A 22,419-nucleotide genomic window follows, 5' to 3' on the forward strand; every position below is an offset into this window, starting at 1 on the left:
AATAGTAACTGCCGTAATGGGTAGTTGTTAAAAGTGGCAAGTCATAAAAGATAGAAACCTGTCAGAATTAGGTGTTGCACTCCAACATAAATCCTAAGTGAGATAGAAATTATGAGAGAATCCTATTCCTAATATGATTCGAAAATAAGAGTCACGTATTAATTAAAATCATAACGAGCCTAGAGTTCATAACGGGTCCAGACGCATCCCGTTACAAGGTTAATACGCACTAAAAGACTCAATTAAATCTCAAATACTCCGGATTCTAGGAATCCGAATCTGACTAAGAAAAACAGCCCAGGCCCTATTTTCAACGCCTGGCTCTGGGCGCCGAAATCTTCGGCGCCCAGGCCTGGGCGCTGAAAATACCTGGTACGTGTTTTTTCCTAATTCCTCGTGGATTAGAGTTCTGCAATTCTATCTTTCCACGAACTCTTTTCTATAAATAGGGCCTTAAGTTCGACGTGAAAAGGACACACAACACACAATTATTATTCTGAGTATTGACTCTAAACCCCTAAGCCTAAGCCTCACGCTGCAAAACTGATCACGCGTTCTGTCGCAATCGATCCATAAATCGAACAGAACGTATCCCGTCCCATAATTTGAGATTCGTTAAATAAAAGGAGAAATAGCAAAGTCAAAGTGGTTAGTTTTCTGAGAACCGTGACGCACCTCTCAAGGGTGCGTCGTAATGTGTCCCTTTTCCATGGTTTAATTGCTTTCCTCGCCCTTTTATGAACTGTTAAACTAACTAAAAATCTGATTGTTCGATCACGCTTAATAAATATGATATTTTTGGGAAATTGGATTATCATGCTAGGTCCCTTAAAACAATCTAACTCAGATAATCGCGCTCGATCTAGTACTATGTGTTGCATATTGTTAAAATCAACTCAGATTAGTTTAATAGTTAACGCATGTCCCTTCAATTATTTATGCTGAGCTAGTAAGGATATCCTACCTCTGGAGTTATCGAAGAGCGAGTACTCCTCTCGGTAGTTACAGTCCCCCGAACCCTCAATCTCTACCCTGCGGGTGTACGTTGAGCGATCCCCACCACCAGGGATCACAAGGGAACCTACGGCCGTCGTGGTCAAACATAATTGCACTCCCTTTATGTCACGTTAACCGGGTTTTGTCAGTTTTTCTCATTGTCGTTAAAAACTGAATGGCGACTCCTATATTACTAGTCAATTGGGTGTAAACTCACAGGAAATCCAATTACACTTGATTTGACAAAAAGAAGCGTCACACCCACGAGGGACGAGGTCACGCATTAGCCTCGTGCTTTTTCGACCCCCTCACAGGTGGTAAAAAACAATTTGTTAATTTTTGTAGGTGGTAAAAAATAATTTAACCTTTTATCTAGGTAGGTTTTTCAAAAACGTGTTTTTAAGAGTTACTTTACGACAAAATTTTATGAAACTAATTTGAAACAAATAAACGTGATTAGATAAATCCTCGATTATATCATATGTTAAAATAGATTTTATTATCCTACCGTAGGGTTACACACCTTAAGATGAGGTTTAAGAAACTACGGAGTAATTTTATATGCACGCGATGCTTGCAAAGATATATAAAAAGCAAAATTTATGTTACGTTTTAAGATGAGGTTTAAGAAACGACGTATAAGACTAAATTCATAGATGGTCGTTTTAAAAAGTGTATCGTTATTTGACCCCCGCGTACGTTAATATCGCCCGCGTTTTAACTTCAAAGTATATTTTTTCCCTTATGAAAAAGTTACCCCCTCCCTTCATCTTTTTCACCCCTCTCCCTCCCCCTTCGGAAGTCCTCTATGTTTCCTCGCCGGGAACCATACATTCCGGCGATAATTTTTTTACATCTCCTTTGGCAAACTCCTTAACTCATATGGCTACCACCCAATCTCGCCGGAAAAGTTGTGTTTATTTTCATTTATCACCGCAACGTTACGTTTGTTCATAATTCATCAATGAAGATGGAGGTGCAGCTCATGGGGGAACGACGGAGGTCGACGTAGGTGACGGTGGTCGACAGAGCAATAATGGAGGAGGAGGTAAAAATAATTTTGTTTTTTTTTATTTTTACTAAGGCAAAGTGGCGCACGGTTATTGCTTGGTGGACATGGGAGCTGTGCACGGATATTGCTTGGCTCCCATGTCCACCAAGCAGATCTTGTGCGTGGCAACCATGTGACCAAGCAAGATCTGCTTGGTGGACGTGGGAGCCAAGCAATGTCCGTGCACGGCTCCCATGTCGACCATGCAGATCTTGTGCGCGGGTTAAAAAAAATATTTTTTTACGTAAAACTAGTCGGGTGGCCCGCGTGAAGGATGGAAGGAGGCCCGGTGAAGGTGACCGGCGTGAAGGATGGAGGGAGGGGAAGAGAAGAGGTGAAGGAAGAAGGTGGGGGCGTGAAGTTGGCCGGCGTAAAGTTGGCCGGCGTGAAGGATGGAGGGAGGCCGTCGTGAAGGATGGAGAGAGGGGAAGAGCATAGGTGAAGGAGGAAGAGTGAAGAGGGAGGAGGTGAAAAGGACAAATTTGTACTTTCACGCAATAAATGAGTTCGTTTCTAACGGATTAGGGCGTCGAATAAAAATTCCGTTTTTAAATCCACCTCTTTCGTGGAATCTTTGACATAGTTTAAGTGAAATTACCATGTTGCGATTCTAAAAGTGAGATATAATGTTTCTAGAAGTCTAAAAGTATACTTCGTATAATATTGCGGCATGGTATCACTTTCAAGTCAAAATGCAACATGTCAAATTAGGTAACACAAATACCGTATTATTTTCACCAGACAATGGTCATACCTTATATGGTTAGGCACTGTTCTTCTAAGTTTTTTTGACTTAATTAAGCTGAACTGAATTGAACTGAATTAGATGGAGCTGAACTGAATAAATAATAAATAATAAATAATAAATAATAAATAATAAATAATAAATATGAAATAATAAATAATAAATATGAAATAATAAATAATAAATAATAAATAATAAATAATAAATGATAAATAATAAATAATAAATAATAAATGATAAATAATAAATGATAAATAATAAATAATAAATAATAAATAATAAATAATAATAAATAATAATAATAATAATAATAATAAATAATAATATCACAGCAGGGGGATCACTCCTCAGCTTGGTTGCGGGCAGTCCCCATCTCGGGTTTAGGCCAGACTATGAACGGTAAGACTTATCGTTCGGTTCTTTGCTATCGGTTGGGTATTCCATTGTTCTCTGATTCGACGCCATGTTCTGCTTGCTCTCGGGTTTTCGACGGGGACATTTATGGGGATCATGCCGTGTCTTGTGCTGGGATTGTGGTTATCAAACATCGACATAATGTTGTTCGTGATACCCTTTTGGATATTTGCTATCGGTCGGGGATTTTTGCTCGCAAGGAGGTTGATGTTGGGCTGACTAGTGAGAGTGATGGAGCTCTTCGTCCTGCAGATATATTGTTTTACTCATGGGATGGCAGTCTGGATGTGTGTGTTGACTTGACTGGGTCTTCCCCTATGACGCAATCTGGGTTGTCAGGCTTCGTTCCGGGTCGGGTTGTGGCGGTTGTAGCGCAGCGGAAGCAGGATAAGTATGCGGCACGTTGTAGGGCTTTGGGTTACGGTTTCTTTCCTTTTTCCTTCTCTTCTTTTGGGGAATTAGAGAAAGGGGCTGTTTCTTTGCTGAAGCGGGTTCAGACGTACTCCAGGGCTCAGGACATTGGGGCTCGGGCAGCTGCCCACATTTTCAGCAGGACCGGGTTCGCCATAGCTAGAGGAGTGGGGGCCCAGATTGTATCTCGGCTCCCCTCCAACTTCTTGTAGTTCTCTTGATCTTTCTAGCTTGTTAAGCTTGTAACGTTTTGGTGTTTTCCCATAATAATAATAATAATAATAATAATAATAATAATAATAATAAAGATGAACATTACACTATTACTAGTAATATTTAAAATTATAATAATAAAATAAGATTATTAAAGAAGAAGATGAACACAATGCCATTTTTGAACTGAACTGAACTGCAATTAAGTAAAAAAAAAACAGGGCTTTAATCACGAGTATTGTGAACAGAAATGACAAATTAATCTATACTATTATTAAAACTCAATGGCATTTCATGTCATCGCCCACATGTCGCCATCATTAGATGGCAAGTGACATGGCATCAAGTCATAGTCACATTGACATATAGTAATTTCTTACAAAAACCATGAAGAAATAATGCAAATGTCAATGCTTGAACCCATGGCCTCGTGTTAATGAGCTAGAACTTTAACCACTAATCCAATGACAGTACTTATGATATTTATGCAATTCAAAACATATAAGTTATGTTTATTACGGAGTAATAACTTGTATTAAAAATTTAATTCCTATACATTTTAATAAATTTTTATGAAACTAAACTATACTTACGTTTTTTTTCATTTATATTTTCATTTAGTTTCATTTACAATTACGTTTTTTTTAGCATGCCAATTCATTTACATTTACTTAGAGCTATAAAAAAGAATAATTGCAATTTACACATAGGAAAAGATTACTCTATGTTTAATTTAAATTTAGTTTACTAAAATATTTAACCAAATTTTATATTGAATCACCCTTAACATACATAAAATATAAAGATAAATTATGCACAAATATTTATCTCATTTTATATGTAAGTATTTAAATATCAAACTATTATAATTATTTTTATTCAACTCAAATTTATCAAGATCAATTCTCAAATTACGTACAATTACCGAGATATCGCCCGGGTGACAATAACGAGTTTGTTTGAAAACCCTGATAAATTCAGTTCCACTAAATATGAATAAAAAACATACAAATGATTTAGCAAAAAATAATAATTTAAAAATGAAACTCAAACTAATGATTGAACAAGGACCAAGGGCTTAATGTCCGTATAAAGATGAAATAAAGACATCAAAATTTTCAAACCAAATGATTAGGAGACAATTTAATCATTATGTATTTTGACATTAAAATCTCCCCTCTTTTTTGTACGTTTTAAAAAATAAAGAAAATAGAAGGATAGGCTTCCACCATGTTTATTTTTGTCATTGGGCCCACTGTAGTATTGTGAAAGCGTTATTTTCCTGTGAAAAACAGGGGAAATCCCATACGACGAAACCAAAACAAATAGAAAAGGGCAAATAAAATAAATTATTAGGAACCAATGCAATCATAATAGGTTTTCACAAGGATATGTAGTTATGTACCATCACGTCTCATCCATGGCCTCTGACGCCTCGTGCGATCTGTATAATTTCTTACAACAAACTGAAACACTAGAGAATAGAGATACAACCAAGTCCAAAGTTATGATAGTTTTTCTTATAACTCTAAATACAAGACTGACTGTTTGATGTGTAAAATACCTTTTAAATTTCTAAAATTCATTCACAAATCACAAGGTCGAAAACACATCTTGATGCGCTCATGGTCCATCCCGTAAATGATATGGAATTACAGTAATGAGAATTTATTCGTAGAAAGATTACAGGACCTAATTTACACAAGTTGTTGATGTCTTTATATTTCTGAAAATGAATTCACTGTCTTGAACCCGTGATTCTCTGGAAGAGGTCCATTTCCAGGCCGCACTGAAATTATAACTTCAAGACCTGAGATAATTGAATTGAACCCCAGAGGTAATGGTAAGATCAGAAATATTGTCAAGCTAAAGAGGAAAGAATATGATCACCAAAATAAACTACGAGCAGTTACCAGCTGCCTTTGCTGCTGTAGCTTCCTGATAGACATCTGTTACAAATAGAATTTCAGACGGGTTATCTACCCCCATTGACTGAAAGATCTCCACATAACTTCGGGTTTCTCTCTTGTTCCTGTAAAATAAGGAACAACATGGTTCAATTATGTATTTCTTGTTCCTGTAAAATAAGAACAAGTGAAGTACACAGTTCAATGATGAATATATTGAGTGATGACTAATCCACTTAAAAAAACCTGTATTGCAACAGGGATCCCTTAATCCAATTTCAAAACAATTGAACCCACCAACACTTTTCTATTAAGGTTTTATATTTTGAAAATGCTTTCTCACACAGCATACAGGTTAAAATGTCATTGCTGACAGAAAAGGTCGCTGGCTAAACGGTTGTTTGAAGAACACTATATTGAAAATTTCAAGGAGATAAATCATTGTAAACATGGCAGGCAGCCTGATGGCCCTCAATCCGGATCCATTGAAAGATCAGAGCAATAATGCAACTATATTTTGTGACCCAATTACGCTATATATAATTCAATCAAAGAATTAATTTAAACAACAGTTGTAGTGTGTAATAAGTTTTATGTGGTCCATAAAAGTGAAACACTTACCCAACTGCGGTATCAAAAAATCCACATAAATATTTCCTTAGATCCCCGTATTTGGTGTTTCCAAATATAAGCCTTTGTGCGAGCCTGCTGCCACTGGAATAGATATAAACCTAGAGCACAAGAAAGAGAATACAAGCATTTAGTCAACCACCAGAAAGTTTCTTATTTACATGCGAATGACTATTGCTTGATATTGATAATTATCCATAATGTGTAAGATTCATGAGAATTAAAAGTTTTTTGTACTATTAAACCAAATCCATTATAAAATGCATGTAAAAAATTCCAAACATAAAATTTACAACAGATATTCACTAGTAATTCTACAAAGATACTTCGTATGTTGAATCATCATCACTGTTTAATTTTAAAAGCAACTCTTTCTCCTCTGCTACATTAATACACAGCAAACATCACTAAGCATGAATCCCAAAATTGACGACTGTGGTGTATGCAGACTGCAGAGTTACTACTGACCAATTGTAGCTACCATGGGATTGATTACGAGGACCGAGATGCTTACAGGTAAAAGCATTTTCAAAGAGAGGCAATATTTCTAGGTGAGTCGAGAATCAGTCGCAATGTTTAGCCACAAGATAAAGAGTTCCTGTTATCTTACTTTTTCTTACTTTTTGTGATTGATGTTAACGAACCCTTTGTTTGGGTTCATCCTTTTGATATACCTGCTAACACAACTGTTGAGAACAAGGTTCTTGATGAAACCCAGATTCCCCCGGTTACTAGTCGGATTTCTTAAAGAGCGAGTCCCGATGCTGGGAGTAGAAAAGGACATAGGATTGAAGGTTGGGCTGCACCCAGTAATTTCAATAGTGAAGATATACGTTATTCTATTCTCAGATCATAGACACCCAGTAATAATAATAATAATAATAATAATAATAATAATAATAATAATAATAATAATAATAATAATAATAATAATAATAATATTATTATTATTATTATTTACTCTGTATTACTTATTACTCCGTATTATTATATTACTTATTATTTATATTTATATTTTTATTACTATATATAACTAATTATTTATTATTTATTATTAATTACTATAATTTATTATTTATATTTATTATTATTTTCAGCAATCAATTACGGGTTATTAATTATTAGTTATTAAATATTTAGTTATTAATTATTAATTATTGATTATTATTAATATTTATCATTTATTATATTTATTTAGTAATTAATTACAGATTATTATTATTTATTATATAGTTATTTAGTTATTAATTATTTATTATTTAGTTATTAATTAACATTTTTTTAATTATTATTTTGTAATTTATTAGAGAATATTAATAATTAATAATTAATTATTAATTATTAATTATTTATTATTTATTATTTATCATTTATTATTTATTTCAGTAATATTCTGTTAAGTTAAGGTTAAGTTCAGTTAAGTTCAGTTCAGGAGCATTAAGTTCAGTTCAGTTTAGTTCAGCTCTAAAGAACAGGGCCTTAATTACTCAACTGTCTCACCTGTGAAATTCTTTATCCTTATTCAACTTCACAGATTTTACTCACATTATAATGCCAATACATATGCATTCAACAAACTTAACTAAGGGGTTCATGTGCCGGATTAAATTACTGAGCTAACAAGTCCAACTTATTCTACTACCAGCATCAAATATAAGATTTATCCGCAGGAGACTATTTCAAGGCCCTTCTCATTTACCTATTTTTTTTATTAGGCTGTGTTAGGGATGGGCTACGCATGGAAATTGCTTAAAATCTAATTTTACTTGAATAAAACATTTTCTTTCTATACTCCTGAAGACCCAATTATCTTTTTGGCTCGTACTTGTAGTTAAATTCTGTCCTCCTGATTTCATCTTTTCCTTTCCTTTATCTGCTCTCTTAGAACCCCCTTTACTCTTCCCATTAAACTGCTCTACATCACTGCCAAAGGTTACATCATCAGTAACGAAGAAGAAACAGAACATAAGCTAACAAATTTCCAAACAGCTTTACATTGCTCATTGTAATTTACTAGAGACTAATGTATTTACAAGAGCACATCAGTTTATGTAACCCAGCAATTGTGCGTAACCGATTTCCGGTCACCAGGTTGCTGAGCCTTATACAGAAGATTGTGTATTTCTAAAGGAAAAAAAGAAGTCAAAGATGGCCTAGCATAGTCATCAAGGAACTCCCTGTAGCTAATGTGTAGAGAAAACCATATAACCAAGTCCATATTGCACCAGATTATTAATTGAATATAGTAAGAAATTGAAAAGGAGTGAATAATGAGAACTAACTTTAATGCCTGAAGAGTGCCACCTTTTGAGAGCTTCTGGTACATCCTCAAAAACTACACCCTCAAGTTCATTATTCAGGAATCCAGTTCTCCACACGTGACCCTGTGTGAAAATTAGTCATCAGGATACAAACAATAGTATTAGGTTATTCATGCATCTTCTACTCACCTGTAGCTGCTTTAATGCAGTAATTTTCCTGTCAGCTTTTATCATAGCTTCAACATTTGCAACCAAAGCAGCAACTACCTCCTCTTTACCCTCATCATTGGAAGGAACTGGAACAACACCTACAATGCCTGCTTCAAGATCTTCTTGAACCTACAAAAGTAATGCACCATTTAGAAGCAAAATTGTGAACAGAAAGCAGCTGACCTATCATATAAAGCTGCAGAGTACAGATGCTCACAAAATCATTACACCAGGCGACAAGTCATATTTGAAATCACACCCTTTTTTTCATAAAGCACAGACAATAGAATCTAGTGAGCCGTGATTTTTGTAGACTTTGTCGGACACTAAAACTCAACCGACACTCCTCAGACAAGTATGTAAAACACAAAGTCATCTTCTGGGAAGAAAAATAAAAAAAATTGGAGTTCATAGTAGAGCTACATGCCTATGAAGGTCAAAACAAGTTGCACAAACAGAAAGTCCATAATAGAAGGTGAAGGAGGGTGAAAGAAGCAAACATAATTCTAAAAAAGGATACCTAAGAGACAGGCTATTCATAAGCTTAACAAAGGTAGTTGCTTCAAAATGTCACATTCTCATTTTAGACAAGAAAATTGCCTACTTCAGATAGAACCAACGATTTACATATATTTGGCTTTTGCGTTATACTTTAAACAGGACAAAATTAAAATGGGTGATAAAATTATGCCGTTTCTAGATAGTAAAAAGTAGGTTGAAGTTGTTGCATATCAGATCAACAGTTATTGGACATAGCTTCTCTATTATCATAATTCATACAATAAAGTTGCGTAATATGACTCCTTCCCCCCCACCCCTGCGCACCTATGCAGAAACCTGTTAAGAGGAATTTGATTTGTATAGAGATTGATCATTAGATGTTGTTGTATATACGACAAGGTAGTTTTTTTAACTAATCAAATCAGAAAAAGACTCTGGAAATAGAAGGAGATATCTCTCTTTTTAATCAAATACATCTACATTGAAGCTCTCCATCTGCCTGCCTATATTTTCACGCAAACTTGTAGGACCAAAGAAAAGAACCTATATTATACACTCAGAAATACTTAGCTTGAACACCCAGTCCTACTTTGTCATCATTTGCAGATCTCCCATTCTGCTATTTGGTTTTGAGCACTCCAAATGAACAAAAAAGTTCCATCCAGGTGCAAAATAGAAATTACAATGAAACGCTCAACTAACGGATTTCAAACATCATAAAGAACTTTCATACTCCTCTGAAAAGAGAGAGGGGGGGGGGGTGCAAGACGAGCCCTGGAATGGTGAGGTTCCGTTAAAAAATTTCACTACTGTCCACACTCCATTAGAAAGCCATTGCCCCTAGAGATAGTATCCCAAACATCTGATTTCTGACTTTTCTTATTACATTTAACCTTCTCTGGTAAAAAATTGAAAACTTTTAGCTGATTCTGAGAGTATTCAAGGTCTAAAAAATTCAAGAATTCAAACTATTTCAAATTAGCTGAGTTGACCCAAAAAAGCCATTTCATAAAATGATAAGCGGGTCAGCTTCAGGAGTTTAAAATTGGTTGGGTAATTTGAAAGAAAGAAGATTTCCGAATCCAACTGCACAGCAATAATACTTATCTATATCATCATATCTTTGCTGTCAACTTCATTGTTGTGGCTACCAGATGTGTTTAAGTATGGTGCTAGAGTAGCAAATACGTAAATAATGTTGAAACAGGTGGTTTTATGCGTTTCTATTGTAAATGTTTCTTAAGACACTTTTGAAACAGGTGGTTTTATGCTTTAGAAAATCTCCTGAAATTGCAGAATGCTTTCATCACTTCCTTTGGAGAACTATTGCAATGCAACAGGCTTGAATATTCTCAAAACAAACTATACAGAAAGAAAGAAAAAGAAGAGGTCAATAAATAGTAATAATCCCTTATGTTCAAACATTCCAATAGCATCATATTTTTTTTTAATTCACGGATCAGCTTCGATATTTGCAGTAGTGAACTGAACCTCATTGCCTATGTACAAGGGTTAAACGAAAATCAACATAAGCAGTAAAGGTGAGATTGATAAATTAGACATCATGATTTGTAGCGGGGTGAGAATAACAATTCTAGAATACATCTGAACTACACCAAGTGAATAATATTTACGTCACAATTAACAATCATTACAATTCCACCCCAGAGCTCAAAACAGATGCAGCAAAACAGCTAAAATACACGCATGCATAAACAGAACACCAAAAATGATACAGCAATTGCGCCCTAGAGAAAATCCTATAAAATTTACAGACATACTCCCTCCATAAATTTTTTAGGAGTTACATATACCATTTTCTGCCGTATTTTTTTAGGAGTTACATTTCCATTTTTGGTAACTTCCACATTAAAATATTACACCCTAGGTCCCCACTCACCCGTTGTTTATTATTTCTCACTTTTCCATGGGTCCCACTAATATTACAAACAATTGTCTATGAATCTACTTCCCTTTTTCTTTGATTAAATTGTTTACCCCACTTTCTTTTCTTATATTTCTTTATTGACCACTAGCCTACTTGCATCATTGCTATAAGAAAATCAACTCATTGTCCTTAATCTTTGTGCCGTTCAACATGTAACTCCAAAGAAAAAAAGGGAGGAAGTACGAAAGAGGAAGGTTCACTACAATTTGTATAAATAATTTTATTTTATTTAATTAGAAAAAGAGGAAACTACAGAATCATGATTCAATTGCAATTCATTGTATAGATTTAATTGGCAATGCACTACAGCACTAGAGACAGACTGACAGTTACCACTTACCAGTCATACCAGTTATGAGCTTTTTCACCATAAACATATACCCAGTGCTAATTGCAACTAGTTCGCTACTGTTATCATATTTGTGTTTCATCTTAAGAAATCAGTAGAATTGGTGACCGCTTAGGGAATATAAACAGTAGGTTGGAAAAGTTAAAGCTGAAAAGGCATATTTGCAAGGTAATTTCTGCAGGGAAATACATGTCATATATGAAATCCTTATTACCAGAAACTGGGAGTTCAAAAAAAGCTTTTATTGCAACAAGAGTAACAATATCACCATAGATCCAGAAAAGAAAGCATTGGTCTTACTTGAGCACGCAGTAGCTTAATATCATCTTGAGTTTCTGGAGAATCATAAGTAGAGCTCAAATGTCTCCCAACATTATCACGAGCATAAGGAAAAAGAACATCAGTAACAAAAGATATTGGAGTTGTGGTCCCTTCAATGTCAAGAACAATGCAACGCTGCACAACAAAATAAAACAAGAAAATTAACAAAAAGAAGTTTGATGTCAGCCAACAATTTTAAGCACTCCTTGTTTTGTGCATGTTAATAGTACATGCAGTTGACAAACTGCCAACATAAGAGCTTATTATCATATATTGGAAGGATTTAGTACAAACACTTAATGGAGAAGATCCTCAATAACATATTTCTAAGGGTAAGCAAGATAGACGCTAGTTGTGAAGGTGCTTAAGTGAAGGAGAGAAGGATTCATGTGAACTGTTTTGAACTGAATGTGCATCTGTTTTAAACCGAGCTAAATGTAAGTGCTTTTATAAGTTCACCTGATTAAAGAAAAGTTGCAAATTCAGTTGCATATAATATTGATGAGTTTTCAGTTCAAAACAGCTCCCCCCCCCCCCCCCCCCCCCCCCCCCCATCAGTTCAAAATTAGGATGTATGTGAATGCTTGACCTTCTCAAATTAAGCGCCTTCTCATTTTATGGCTATTCACATCTGATACACCCCACCTTTCCAAACAGCCTCATTAGAGGCACTAAGGTGACGTCAGAATATATAAATACAAAATCCATAAATGCTGATCATGTCAGTCTTGACCTCAGTGGCTTACTTTTGCAAGTGTGCTTATTTAAGATGAAAAAATATTATCCTATAATCATAATACTGACAAAAAATATTTGGTGACCAATGAAGAATCAAACTTCTAAAAGTTATCCAAGTATGTCCAATCTCTAAGCCAACCTCTTTGTTTCATGGGATTCTCAAACCGTGGCATATCGATCACCTACCAGGTATGAAATAAAAACCATGGACATCCATTCGAAATAGTACGAAGATAAACAAAAGTAAAAGCAGAAAAAAGAAATAAGAAAAAACAACAGCGATGAAATTTCCAGCACGACCTAAGATTTGTCCTAATGAAACTTAAGTATCTCCGCAATTTCAGAATTACATTAAGGTGTTTTTTGGGTATGCAGGTTTCAATAATGGAAAAGGGAATGTCAACAGCCTTGTTCCCCAAACGTAGTGTTAGTTCATTCTTTATGCAATTTCCTTTCCCCTAAACATTGATCATACTTCCCAACAATCCCCCTCCCTCCTCTCAAAGTTTCAATTCCCTCAAACTCCTCTAAAACCTCAACCATGGAAACAAAAACATGCCCAACCATCACTTCCACCATCCACCAAACCCCACACAATTTCTCCAACAGCCCACCCTCACAACTCTTTTTCCTTCACACTCATTCCATTGTTGATGTCGCCGACACTGGAAAATCAGAGCATCGCCACACCAATCCCTTAACTCCCTCAAAACTTGGAATGCGGCGCCAATCCAATATCCAACACACTGCCACCCACCTACAGCTTACCTCCTTCAACACTTGTTTCTTAATTCTTATACTTGATGTTTGGTTCAAAATCTGGAACCAGGGGATCCCACCCTCCAAATCACCAAGGTATAAGGTCCCCGTACCTAAGGCAAGCTAGGTTTCCACCAAAACTTTTGGCATCCATAAAAATCCAACCCACTGCTGAAAGTCTGACTGCCAACACTCACTTGCCACCCAGCAAGACCACAACATGTTGGCAGAAAATTTACAAATTAACCCGCCGGTTTATGCCTTGAACCATCACCAAAAGCCACCTCCTCAATCACCTTCCCCTTTTTAAGCCACCACAAAAAAAAAAAAAAAAAAAAAAAAAAAAGGAAAGATACTTGATGCTCCGTTGCATAGAAACCCACTAAGTATCACCATCATATCGCTGCCTCTCTCCCTCGGGTCCTACCACTACTGCCTCCATGTCTCTCTTCCCTCCTTGTGAGAGCCCAAAAATGAGGAAGACAATCAAAACAATTATTGCTTTGACCGCCGGACTACCACTGCGCAGTATCATCTCATTGGACCCTCATCAGGTTCTAACAACAACAATTGTATAAAGAGGATTTTAAAATTGATGAAGAAACAGTTTACAGCAGTAACCAGCACAAAGACTACTAGGATGGTTCCTAACTTACCTCAGCACTCGATTTAAGACCCAAAAAAATACAAGAGGTAAAATGACCCTCAAAACACATCCAAACTTAAAACCTTCATCACCCAGATTTTCAGCATTCTCCTTGACAGAATTACCTAATCAGTAGCATGTTCAGATGAAAAATATAATACACGTGCAAATACGTATCTAACTGGATTGAGTAACTTACTGGCATTGGCTCCCCGGGGTTGAACCCAGAAGTCCCAACCTTAGCAGATACAGCTCCTTCACCACTTCTGGAAAGTCCTTGAATCCTCTTTATAGGACCATGGGTGGGAGTAGACCAGTCCAGACCCATTTGATTAAGTTTGATGGCAGCATCAAACAGATAGTGGTAACATTCAGCCTAAAAAATTCACAATTCAAACAAAAGTGAGAAACAAATAAAGTATCAAAATTATCCATCAACAACAGGGAGGGTATTAATCAATAATCATCCTCCAAAAGAATGCAACAAGAGTTTTTTTTCCCCTTATTACAAGGCAATTAACAAGTATGCAAAAAAGGGAACGAATTAATACAAAGTAAGCTTTGTGCACGCGCATAGTGATAACACATGGCCTGCTATCCAGTTATTACCTTTTGAAATTAGCATTCTGGACCCTTAATTTGGATCACTATTAGCAGCAGCAACAAACATGAAACTTCTACAACTGGAATCTATTGGTGATCAACTGCTCAGATTCAATTTGACTATTGGGGTAAATTAATTTTATAAGATAAAGTACATGAAGATACAGCTGAGAGTCGGAGACATGCAGAGACTGGTAGATTTCAAGCTCCACGCCTCCGAAGTTCCAAAAACCTCAGAATTGGATCAAACAGTAACTTCTATGCTGAATGACTAAGCCAACCAGCATATTTCGGAAATTCAGATAACAAACAATCCACATAAATGGTGATTTGCAGAAAATAAAACTTTCAAATCAAGGTTCTTCTCCACAGCTACATACGTAGTATGTATTTTTCTACAAGAGAGCAGTCATCACCGCAAGGAAATCACATCATAGGTGCACGACATAATTTTATTTTTTAGATCAAATAATTTGTGAGAATGATAAAAGACAGCTTATAACCAGAGGGTCCTCAGAACAAAAACTGAAGGACCAACATAAAATAAGATCCTATTAAACTTTACCTAAGACCAAAATCCTCAGGATTAATGTCACAATTAAAATTTCCACCTCCCTATTCCAATTACTTTTCCAAGCATAAACTTGGGGCATTGTCTAGTTGGCCCTATTACTTTTGATATTGGATTCACCAAACTCAACTCCAGTTTCTCTAAATGTTCCTGAACACATTAATTGGCCTCCTAATTACAAAGTCACAGACCCAAGCTGCTGTTAAGGCTAAGAGCCCAATGGATGTTGCACAATATCATATCCTCTACACCCATCCAACTAAAGTTCCTGGTCTCATTATTAAGAGTTAAGACTGTCTCCATTCTCATTCCTACCACCTGACGACTGAAAGCTGGACAACAGCATCCCTATTTAAAAAATCTGCAAGAAATCATCCATGAAGAGTCCTGATTACCAAGCACATGATGCTCACACTACTGGAATTAAACTCCACAATAGTCACTACTATTCTCTTTCTCAATCCCATCTATCAAAGGATACACAATAATTGGAATCACGGGTTTTAATCTTATAAACCAGCCAACACATGACATTTTGGCCACTAAATAAATGTGCACAAAGTACCATAAGTTGTAAAGGACCTTTACATATTCGCAGATATAAAAACATATATGGCAGATACAAGGATATCCCATGACCAACAAATCATGCCACTCCTTCATAACCATAATATCAGACACAATTGATACTACTACTACCAGTCCAATGAAAACCTGTTTCCACAAATTCAGATCACAATGAGGAGAAATATGCTCATCAATTCATCATTTGTCACAGTAGCCGCTACCCAATACAATATCCCACCATAAGTCACTCCACAGTCCACATTTAGCTTCAATGCACTGAAAGTCTGAAAGAGTAACGAATTAAGTTGGCCCAATTCCCCAAAATGTACACGATGGAAACAAAGTAAGGGTAACATTGCCATCAAATCCTTGTTCTACAGTTCCCGAAGCGTCCATTGTATTTCCTCACACGTCTCATAAACCATCAGCAGCTGACATGACTCCGTGAGCGTTACTCACCATTTATGCAGGGCATCATATCCCTCATTTGCCTGCACAGGCATGCAATTACATGTCTGCATACAACTCCCTAAACTCTAGCCGCTGCTGATGAACAAAATTAAGAGGAGCTACTAACCACATTCTAAACACATTTTGACTATGGTGATGCATACGTGATCTTTTTAAAATTTAACATGAAGGAGCACCAGGACCTGCCACATCTTCACCCTTTACCACTAAATGAAAAACTGCCCTAAATTTTTGGCCACCTTTGAAGAGAAACCAAACTTAAGGAATTCTAAACACCCAATGTGCACCGTGAATTCGACAGAATCATCCTTTGAAATATCTTTCTTACCTTTTCCCCCCCAAAAAATGACAGTCTCCAAGTTAAACTTTTAAGCGCCATACTCAAGGTGATAAACATGGAGGAACGCATAATAGGGCCCATTAGAAGAGGAGATAGGCAAATACCTATAACAGTATTTGGAGAAAGAAGGAGACCACAAAATATGAATTGTCTTCAATAGATGGATAAAACATATTTTCTAACACATGTTCATAAATGGATTAAGGATCAGCTATCCAGGGTGTTTCCTCAGCTTGGGACTAATTCGAATTGTCCAAGAGCAATATCACATCCTGGTGCCTAAGCTTCAAACTTTAATATTTTGGTTGAACATAAGACCTTGCGAGACAGCTGAGTAAGTATGATTTCATCTAGAATGGTAAGCCTTTCAAGCAAATAGCAGGATTTTTTTAATGTTTGCAGTCAACTCCTCCTGGTAAAAGTCCTATTACTTCCACACTTATTGAATAACGTTCCTCTTCAAAAGACTAAAAACAGCATGTGCATAGGCTGGCATAGCAATATTCTACTTCCACTTATCAAACCTTTATACGTACAGCTAAAGTTGAACATAAGTTTAACGATTTCATCACAGCATGAGCAAGATCCCAGCCCATTTAGCTTCAAATGAAATGATGCTAAGTTGCAACGCATTTAGCTTAGAATGAAATGATGCTAAAGTTGCAACGCACTAAAGCCGTAATATTCTCCACAAATCCTCACGACAATTAAAGAAGTCTGCTACGGGGTTTCCATTATTTTTTAACATGCCATGAACTCGAAAGAAGTTATCAATTTCATGGAAAGAAGATGAGCACTCGCAGTACAACAATTGTAGAATACTTTGATTGATTGGTCAATAAACACGTCTGCTACAAAACTAACCTGTGTCTTCGCACTAATCCAGGAGTCTCCCCACACATAGATGCCATGGTTCCGAACAAGTACAGCAGTAGTTTTGGGATATGCTTCCATCTGAAAAACATTGAACGGAGTCTGAAAATTAGAAACCATGCATGAAAACCTATACTGATACAGTTACGACTTTATGATAATTAATCAACTGTCCACTGATGATAGTATTTATAAGTAGATCATAACAAAAGGCAAAAAAAAAAGCTTCTAAGAAGAATAGATAGATCTCAAAGCATACATTGTAATTTCACCACAGGAAATAAACAACATATTTACTCCATCACCATCTATTAGCTGTAAACTAGATAATTTAAGTATAAAGATAATCATCAATCCATTTGTCCCATTTTATTTGTTAGATTAGGTATGAAATTTGTGGCTCACAACGCATTCCAGAGCTAACAGATAAAATGGGACAAAAGGAGCACATAAATAGAACTTACAGCTGCAGCTAGAGAGTCTGTGAGATCCCGTTCATGAGCTGAATTTTCTATGATTGGAACTACAAGTTCATCATAATAACCATGGCCTTGAATACCTTTTATCATTTCCATATGAGTGATCTGTCAAAAACCAATAAAGAACAATAAAAGAATGCTAAAGCCAGCATGTAAAATTTTCCCTGAACATGGGTCATTGCAGCATATCATCCCTACAAACAGCTTGAGAGCTACCATAAGTTCAAGCAAACCAAGATGATCTACAGAAGAATTTTCTGGAAAGATCACTTCAATAAAATAACAACATCAACTTAAAAGTAAAGTACCCTAAACAGAATTTTAGCCATTTAGAGTTTTAGGTATGCAATAAGGGAGGCTGGGAGGGATAAAGAATTGCAACTACATTATTGCCCCCGATACCTTCAAACAGATAAGAGCATAACCCGAAGGGAGCATGATTTTTTTTTTATAGAATACTACAGGAACTAGGAGGACCAGCAGCTACAATTACTTTAGATACAATCTTTTGCCTAGAGTAAATAAACTGAATCCCTAGACCACAAAACAGAATTGACCACTTAAATTGGTCTAGAAAACAAATTGGGGTGTAGAAAAGAATCTATTGACTACTAAGCATCATAAGGTTTGAAGAAGAAATTCTTTATAAGAATAGAAGACCATTTACCATATGAATAAATTTCCACATAACAGTTTATTGGCGAGGAGACAAACCCCTCCATCTCAAAGGGGCGGAAGGGGAAATATGAGGCTAAAGCCTGGGAAATGACCACAAAGTTTGAAGCTGGCTCCAGTAGCTCCACTGAGCCAAACTCACACCTTATCTCCTTATCCTTTCTTACGTTCAGTGTTAATATAACCACATATTTCTCTTTTCTTTAAGCATGTTGGAGACATATTTGGTGAATGGTGCAATACTATCAAGCAATATTTGTCAGATTATACTTATGACATTCCTTGAAGATTCATCAGTGCTGTACATGCTTTACTCTCTTTAATTAATTCCCTTAAACATTTCAAAGAACAGATAATTTGAGTTCACAACTTAGAAGAAGAAAAGATCACATGCTGCTCATTTCAGATATGTACCGCCGTACCGGAACTACATCACTCCATCCTGTCCCCTTAGAGGCACTAGAAATTACTGCGGTTGCATTACACACTACACTGTCAAGGACATTGTCTATGTTTTTCCAAAATCAAAAGTAAAATTAACACCTTCAAAGTTATTGACCTACAAACTACACATAAATAATATAATCACCATTTAAATGTTTGTCAAATGAATTTTACAAAGCCCAAGCAAAACTGAAGAAAAACGACAATAACAAAACAAGATTCAACAAACATATAAGCGTAGCTGCAGCATTTTCAATAAATCAACAAGTAAACAACTCACTCGGAACTCTTTTGATGTAGGATTCATCATTGTTACTAGACAACTTTCCATCCCATGGCTGTGTATGACAGCTCCGGCATTACGCATCTGGTACGCCTGCAAAAGATGGGAACTTAATATCATAAACTTTTAATTGATAGATAAACCTTGAATCCCAAGCTACAGAATCCACAGATAATGATACACTAGAAGCATGAGATAGTCAGAGACAAAACTCAAGAACAACAATATCATTAACAACTTTGACTATCAAAACGTCTAGGAATCCATATAGTGTTTTAAGTAAACTAATAAACCACTCAAAAGTGAGGAACTTTGAAAGATTGGACATAGAAAACAGTTGAATCAGCCTGATCAATTATCAAGATCAGCTGAGCAATAAAAAGAGAAATGAAAGGGAAATCCATGGCACCCTAGGGAAATAATAATGTAAATTTCAAATCACAACAGAATGTCACTGCTACAGTGCTACTTAAGAAGCAAATACTTTATGTGATTTATGCAGAGTACATGACAGAGAAATGTACAAAGTAAAGAAAGCAATCTAACTGACTTTAGTTAGATGAGCAGGGACAAGCAATAAAAGATTTAATTAAAACACCCAGTGCCTTTGCAGGTGCTATTCCTTCACCATAAGCGGCCGTAGAGCTCAGTTGTCAACTCAATGAATCAGGGAAGAGATTACCTTCATGAAGAGAGGACCACAATCAGAACATTTAGGTGGCTTATGGGGGTATGGTTTAGGACTTGGCGCAGATACTGTGGAGCCATCTGGGGAAAGCACATACATATCCTCCGAAAGCATTCTTTCCTTCTGGACTCCTACTCAGAGACAAAGCTTGAATGCATCAGAAGCAACATAAAAGCTCAGCAAGACTTCTTATTTCTTAACAATAGGAAATAGAAGACATCCCAAAAGCTAAAAGCAACATAAAATGACAAAACAAAAACAGTTATGCATTAGTTACAACACAAAAAACAACACCCCAAAAAGAAAAATCAAACCTTGGAGCTTTCCCAACTAAAACTATAATCAAACTCCTTGTATAACAAAAACCACAAACACCCTGAAGAAAGCAAAGAGTACCCACGTTGCAAAACCACACAAATTGATCAATCAAACACTTGCACAACAAAAAGCACTAAATCAAAGAGTACTCACATCACAAAGCTACACAAATTGGTCAATCAAACACTTGCATAACGAAAAAATGCTAAAAGTCACTGAGTACCCACATCACAAAACCACACAAATTGATCAATCAAACACTTGCACAACAAAAATCATTCAACTTAAAGATTACCCACATAACAAAACTACACAAATTGATCAATCAAACACTTCCCCAACAAAAATCAAAGAGTACCCACGTCACGAAACTACATAAATTAACCAATCAAACACTTCCCCGATAATAAACACTAAAATCAAAGATACCCATATCGCAAAACCACACAAATTGATCAATCAAACAGTCAAAACAAGAGAGAAATTATACCAGAAGGAGACATAATGATGATTTGGTGGGGCTTAGGGATGGAATCATCGTGAACTTTGAGAGTGATGCTGCCACCAGTGCCACCAACCCAACCAAGATGATAGAATTGGCGGCAGAGTTCAGTGAGTAAAGCCTTCGCCTCTTGAACTGGCTTGCTTTCAAGATATGCTTGCGTTGTTGCCATTTTCATGCCGTTCCCTGCAACTAATGGTGCAACTGCTGCTACTGATGCAAACGCCATCTTATTTTTCACTTACACCAGCGACAGGAAGGGAACGCAGAAATGTTTTAACGCTGACAAAACTTTGGCACGGAGTATAAGTTTATGCGCAGAGTTGGAAAGGAATCAACTAATCAAGGGTGAGAGACTTGAGAGAGTTGATTCTAACAGCAGGTGTACATCCAATGAATGATTTTCGATCTTCCAAAATATGCCCAAAAAGTATATTTTGATTCTATTTGGTATAACTATCTGTTTTCAATTTTTGGTTTTAGGTTCTACTCTTTATTTATTTATCACAAATTCTTATTTACAATGGGTGTACAATAAAATATTGTACACCGGAGTAAAAGTTAACTCAAAATGCTTAAAAGTTAAGCTTATATATGTAAAAGTTATCTATTTTTAAGTGATAAATTTTTTCATTTTAGTAAAACTTATTTCTTCAAAATCATTAATAATGTATAAAATTAATCATTTAACCCTTTAAAATATTTATCTATCAATTATTTTTTACTAATATAAAAGTTAATCAAAACTAGGTTAAAGTTACAAAAAAAAAAAAAAAAAAAAAAAAAAAAAAAAAAAATTTACATGAAATTAACAAATTAAACAATGAACTTCTTTCTCTCTTCTCTCTCATGGTGTGGTGTACGTTAAGGTTCCCTTACTAACGTGCGCCAATCTTGAAAATGGCGAGGAAGAAGAAAACGCAGAAGCTTGAGATTGCTCAAGTGAATGAGGAAGCCTCTTCTCTTCTTCATCAAGAAGTTTCGAGGCCTAAGAACCAGAACCAACTCAGAAAACAAATACCCATTCCTGATGAACCTCGGGTTAATGCGGGTCTGGTGACACCAGTTACGCTGCCTCATTCTGACCATGTGCTGCCGTCAATGGAACGTCTAGACAACTCTCAAGCTTACCAGGACTTGGCTGGTTGGTCGCGGTCAGTGCGTACTGATGTAAATCGACCGCCATCGCTGGTTGAAGCTCTGGAAGAGTTTTACGAAGATAGCCATCGAATGGTGGTGGGAAAGGATAGGGTGGACCTCCTGGTGAGAAGTGTTAATGTTGCACTCAAGGAAATGCACCACCAGAGTGTGATGAAGGAGAACCCAGGTGTAGATCCAGCCCAGAAAACAGAGGATGTCCGTACAGAAACAGAGTGTGAGATGAATGGTGCGCAGCCAGCTCAAAGGCGATTGGATATGGAACCAAAACCATGGGTGAGTCTATTTAAAGGTAGTTCACTCCCTTCTAAAGGTTTTGCGTTGAATTTTATTGCTCCCACAGTCTG

At 36.2% G+C, this 22,419-nt stretch overlaps 1 protein-coding gene across 1 annotated transcript; it reads right to left on the bottom strand.

Annotated features, from left to right (window-relative positions):
• Positions 1 to 5,156: 5,156 nt before the first annotated feature.
• LOC110783623 (probable bifunctional methylthioribulose-1-phosphate dehydratase/enolase-phosphatase E1 1) lies at positions 5,157 to 21,330 on the bottom strand. The gene is made up of 12 exons (XM_021987976.2): positions 20,903 to 21,330; positions 20,089 to 20,225; positions 19,404 to 19,499; positions 17,990 to 18,109; positions 17,517 to 17,606; positions 14,300 to 14,476; positions 11,937 to 12,092; positions 8,818 to 8,967; positions 8,650 to 8,751; positions 6,359 to 6,468; positions 5,744 to 5,862; positions 5,157 to 5,640 (listed from the first exon to the last, which is right to left on the bottom strand). The coding sequence occupies exons 1-12, from the start codon at positions 21,141 to 21,143 to the stop codon at positions 5,549 to 5,551; spliced, it is 1,590 nt and encodes a 529-aa protein (XP_021843668.1). The 5' UTR covers positions 21,144 to 21,330; the 3' UTR covers positions 5,157 to 5,548.
• Positions 21,331 to 22,419: the final 1,089 nt, after the last annotated feature.

The sequence above is a fragment of the Spinacia oleracea genome, chromosome 4 (assembly GCF_020520425.1).
Source record: "Spinacia oleracea cultivar Varoflay chromosome 4, BTI_SOV_V1, whole genome shotgun sequence".
Taxonomy (NCBI): domain Eukaryota; kingdom Viridiplantae; phylum Streptophyta; class Magnoliopsida; order Caryophyllales; family Amaranthaceae; genus Spinacia; species Spinacia oleracea.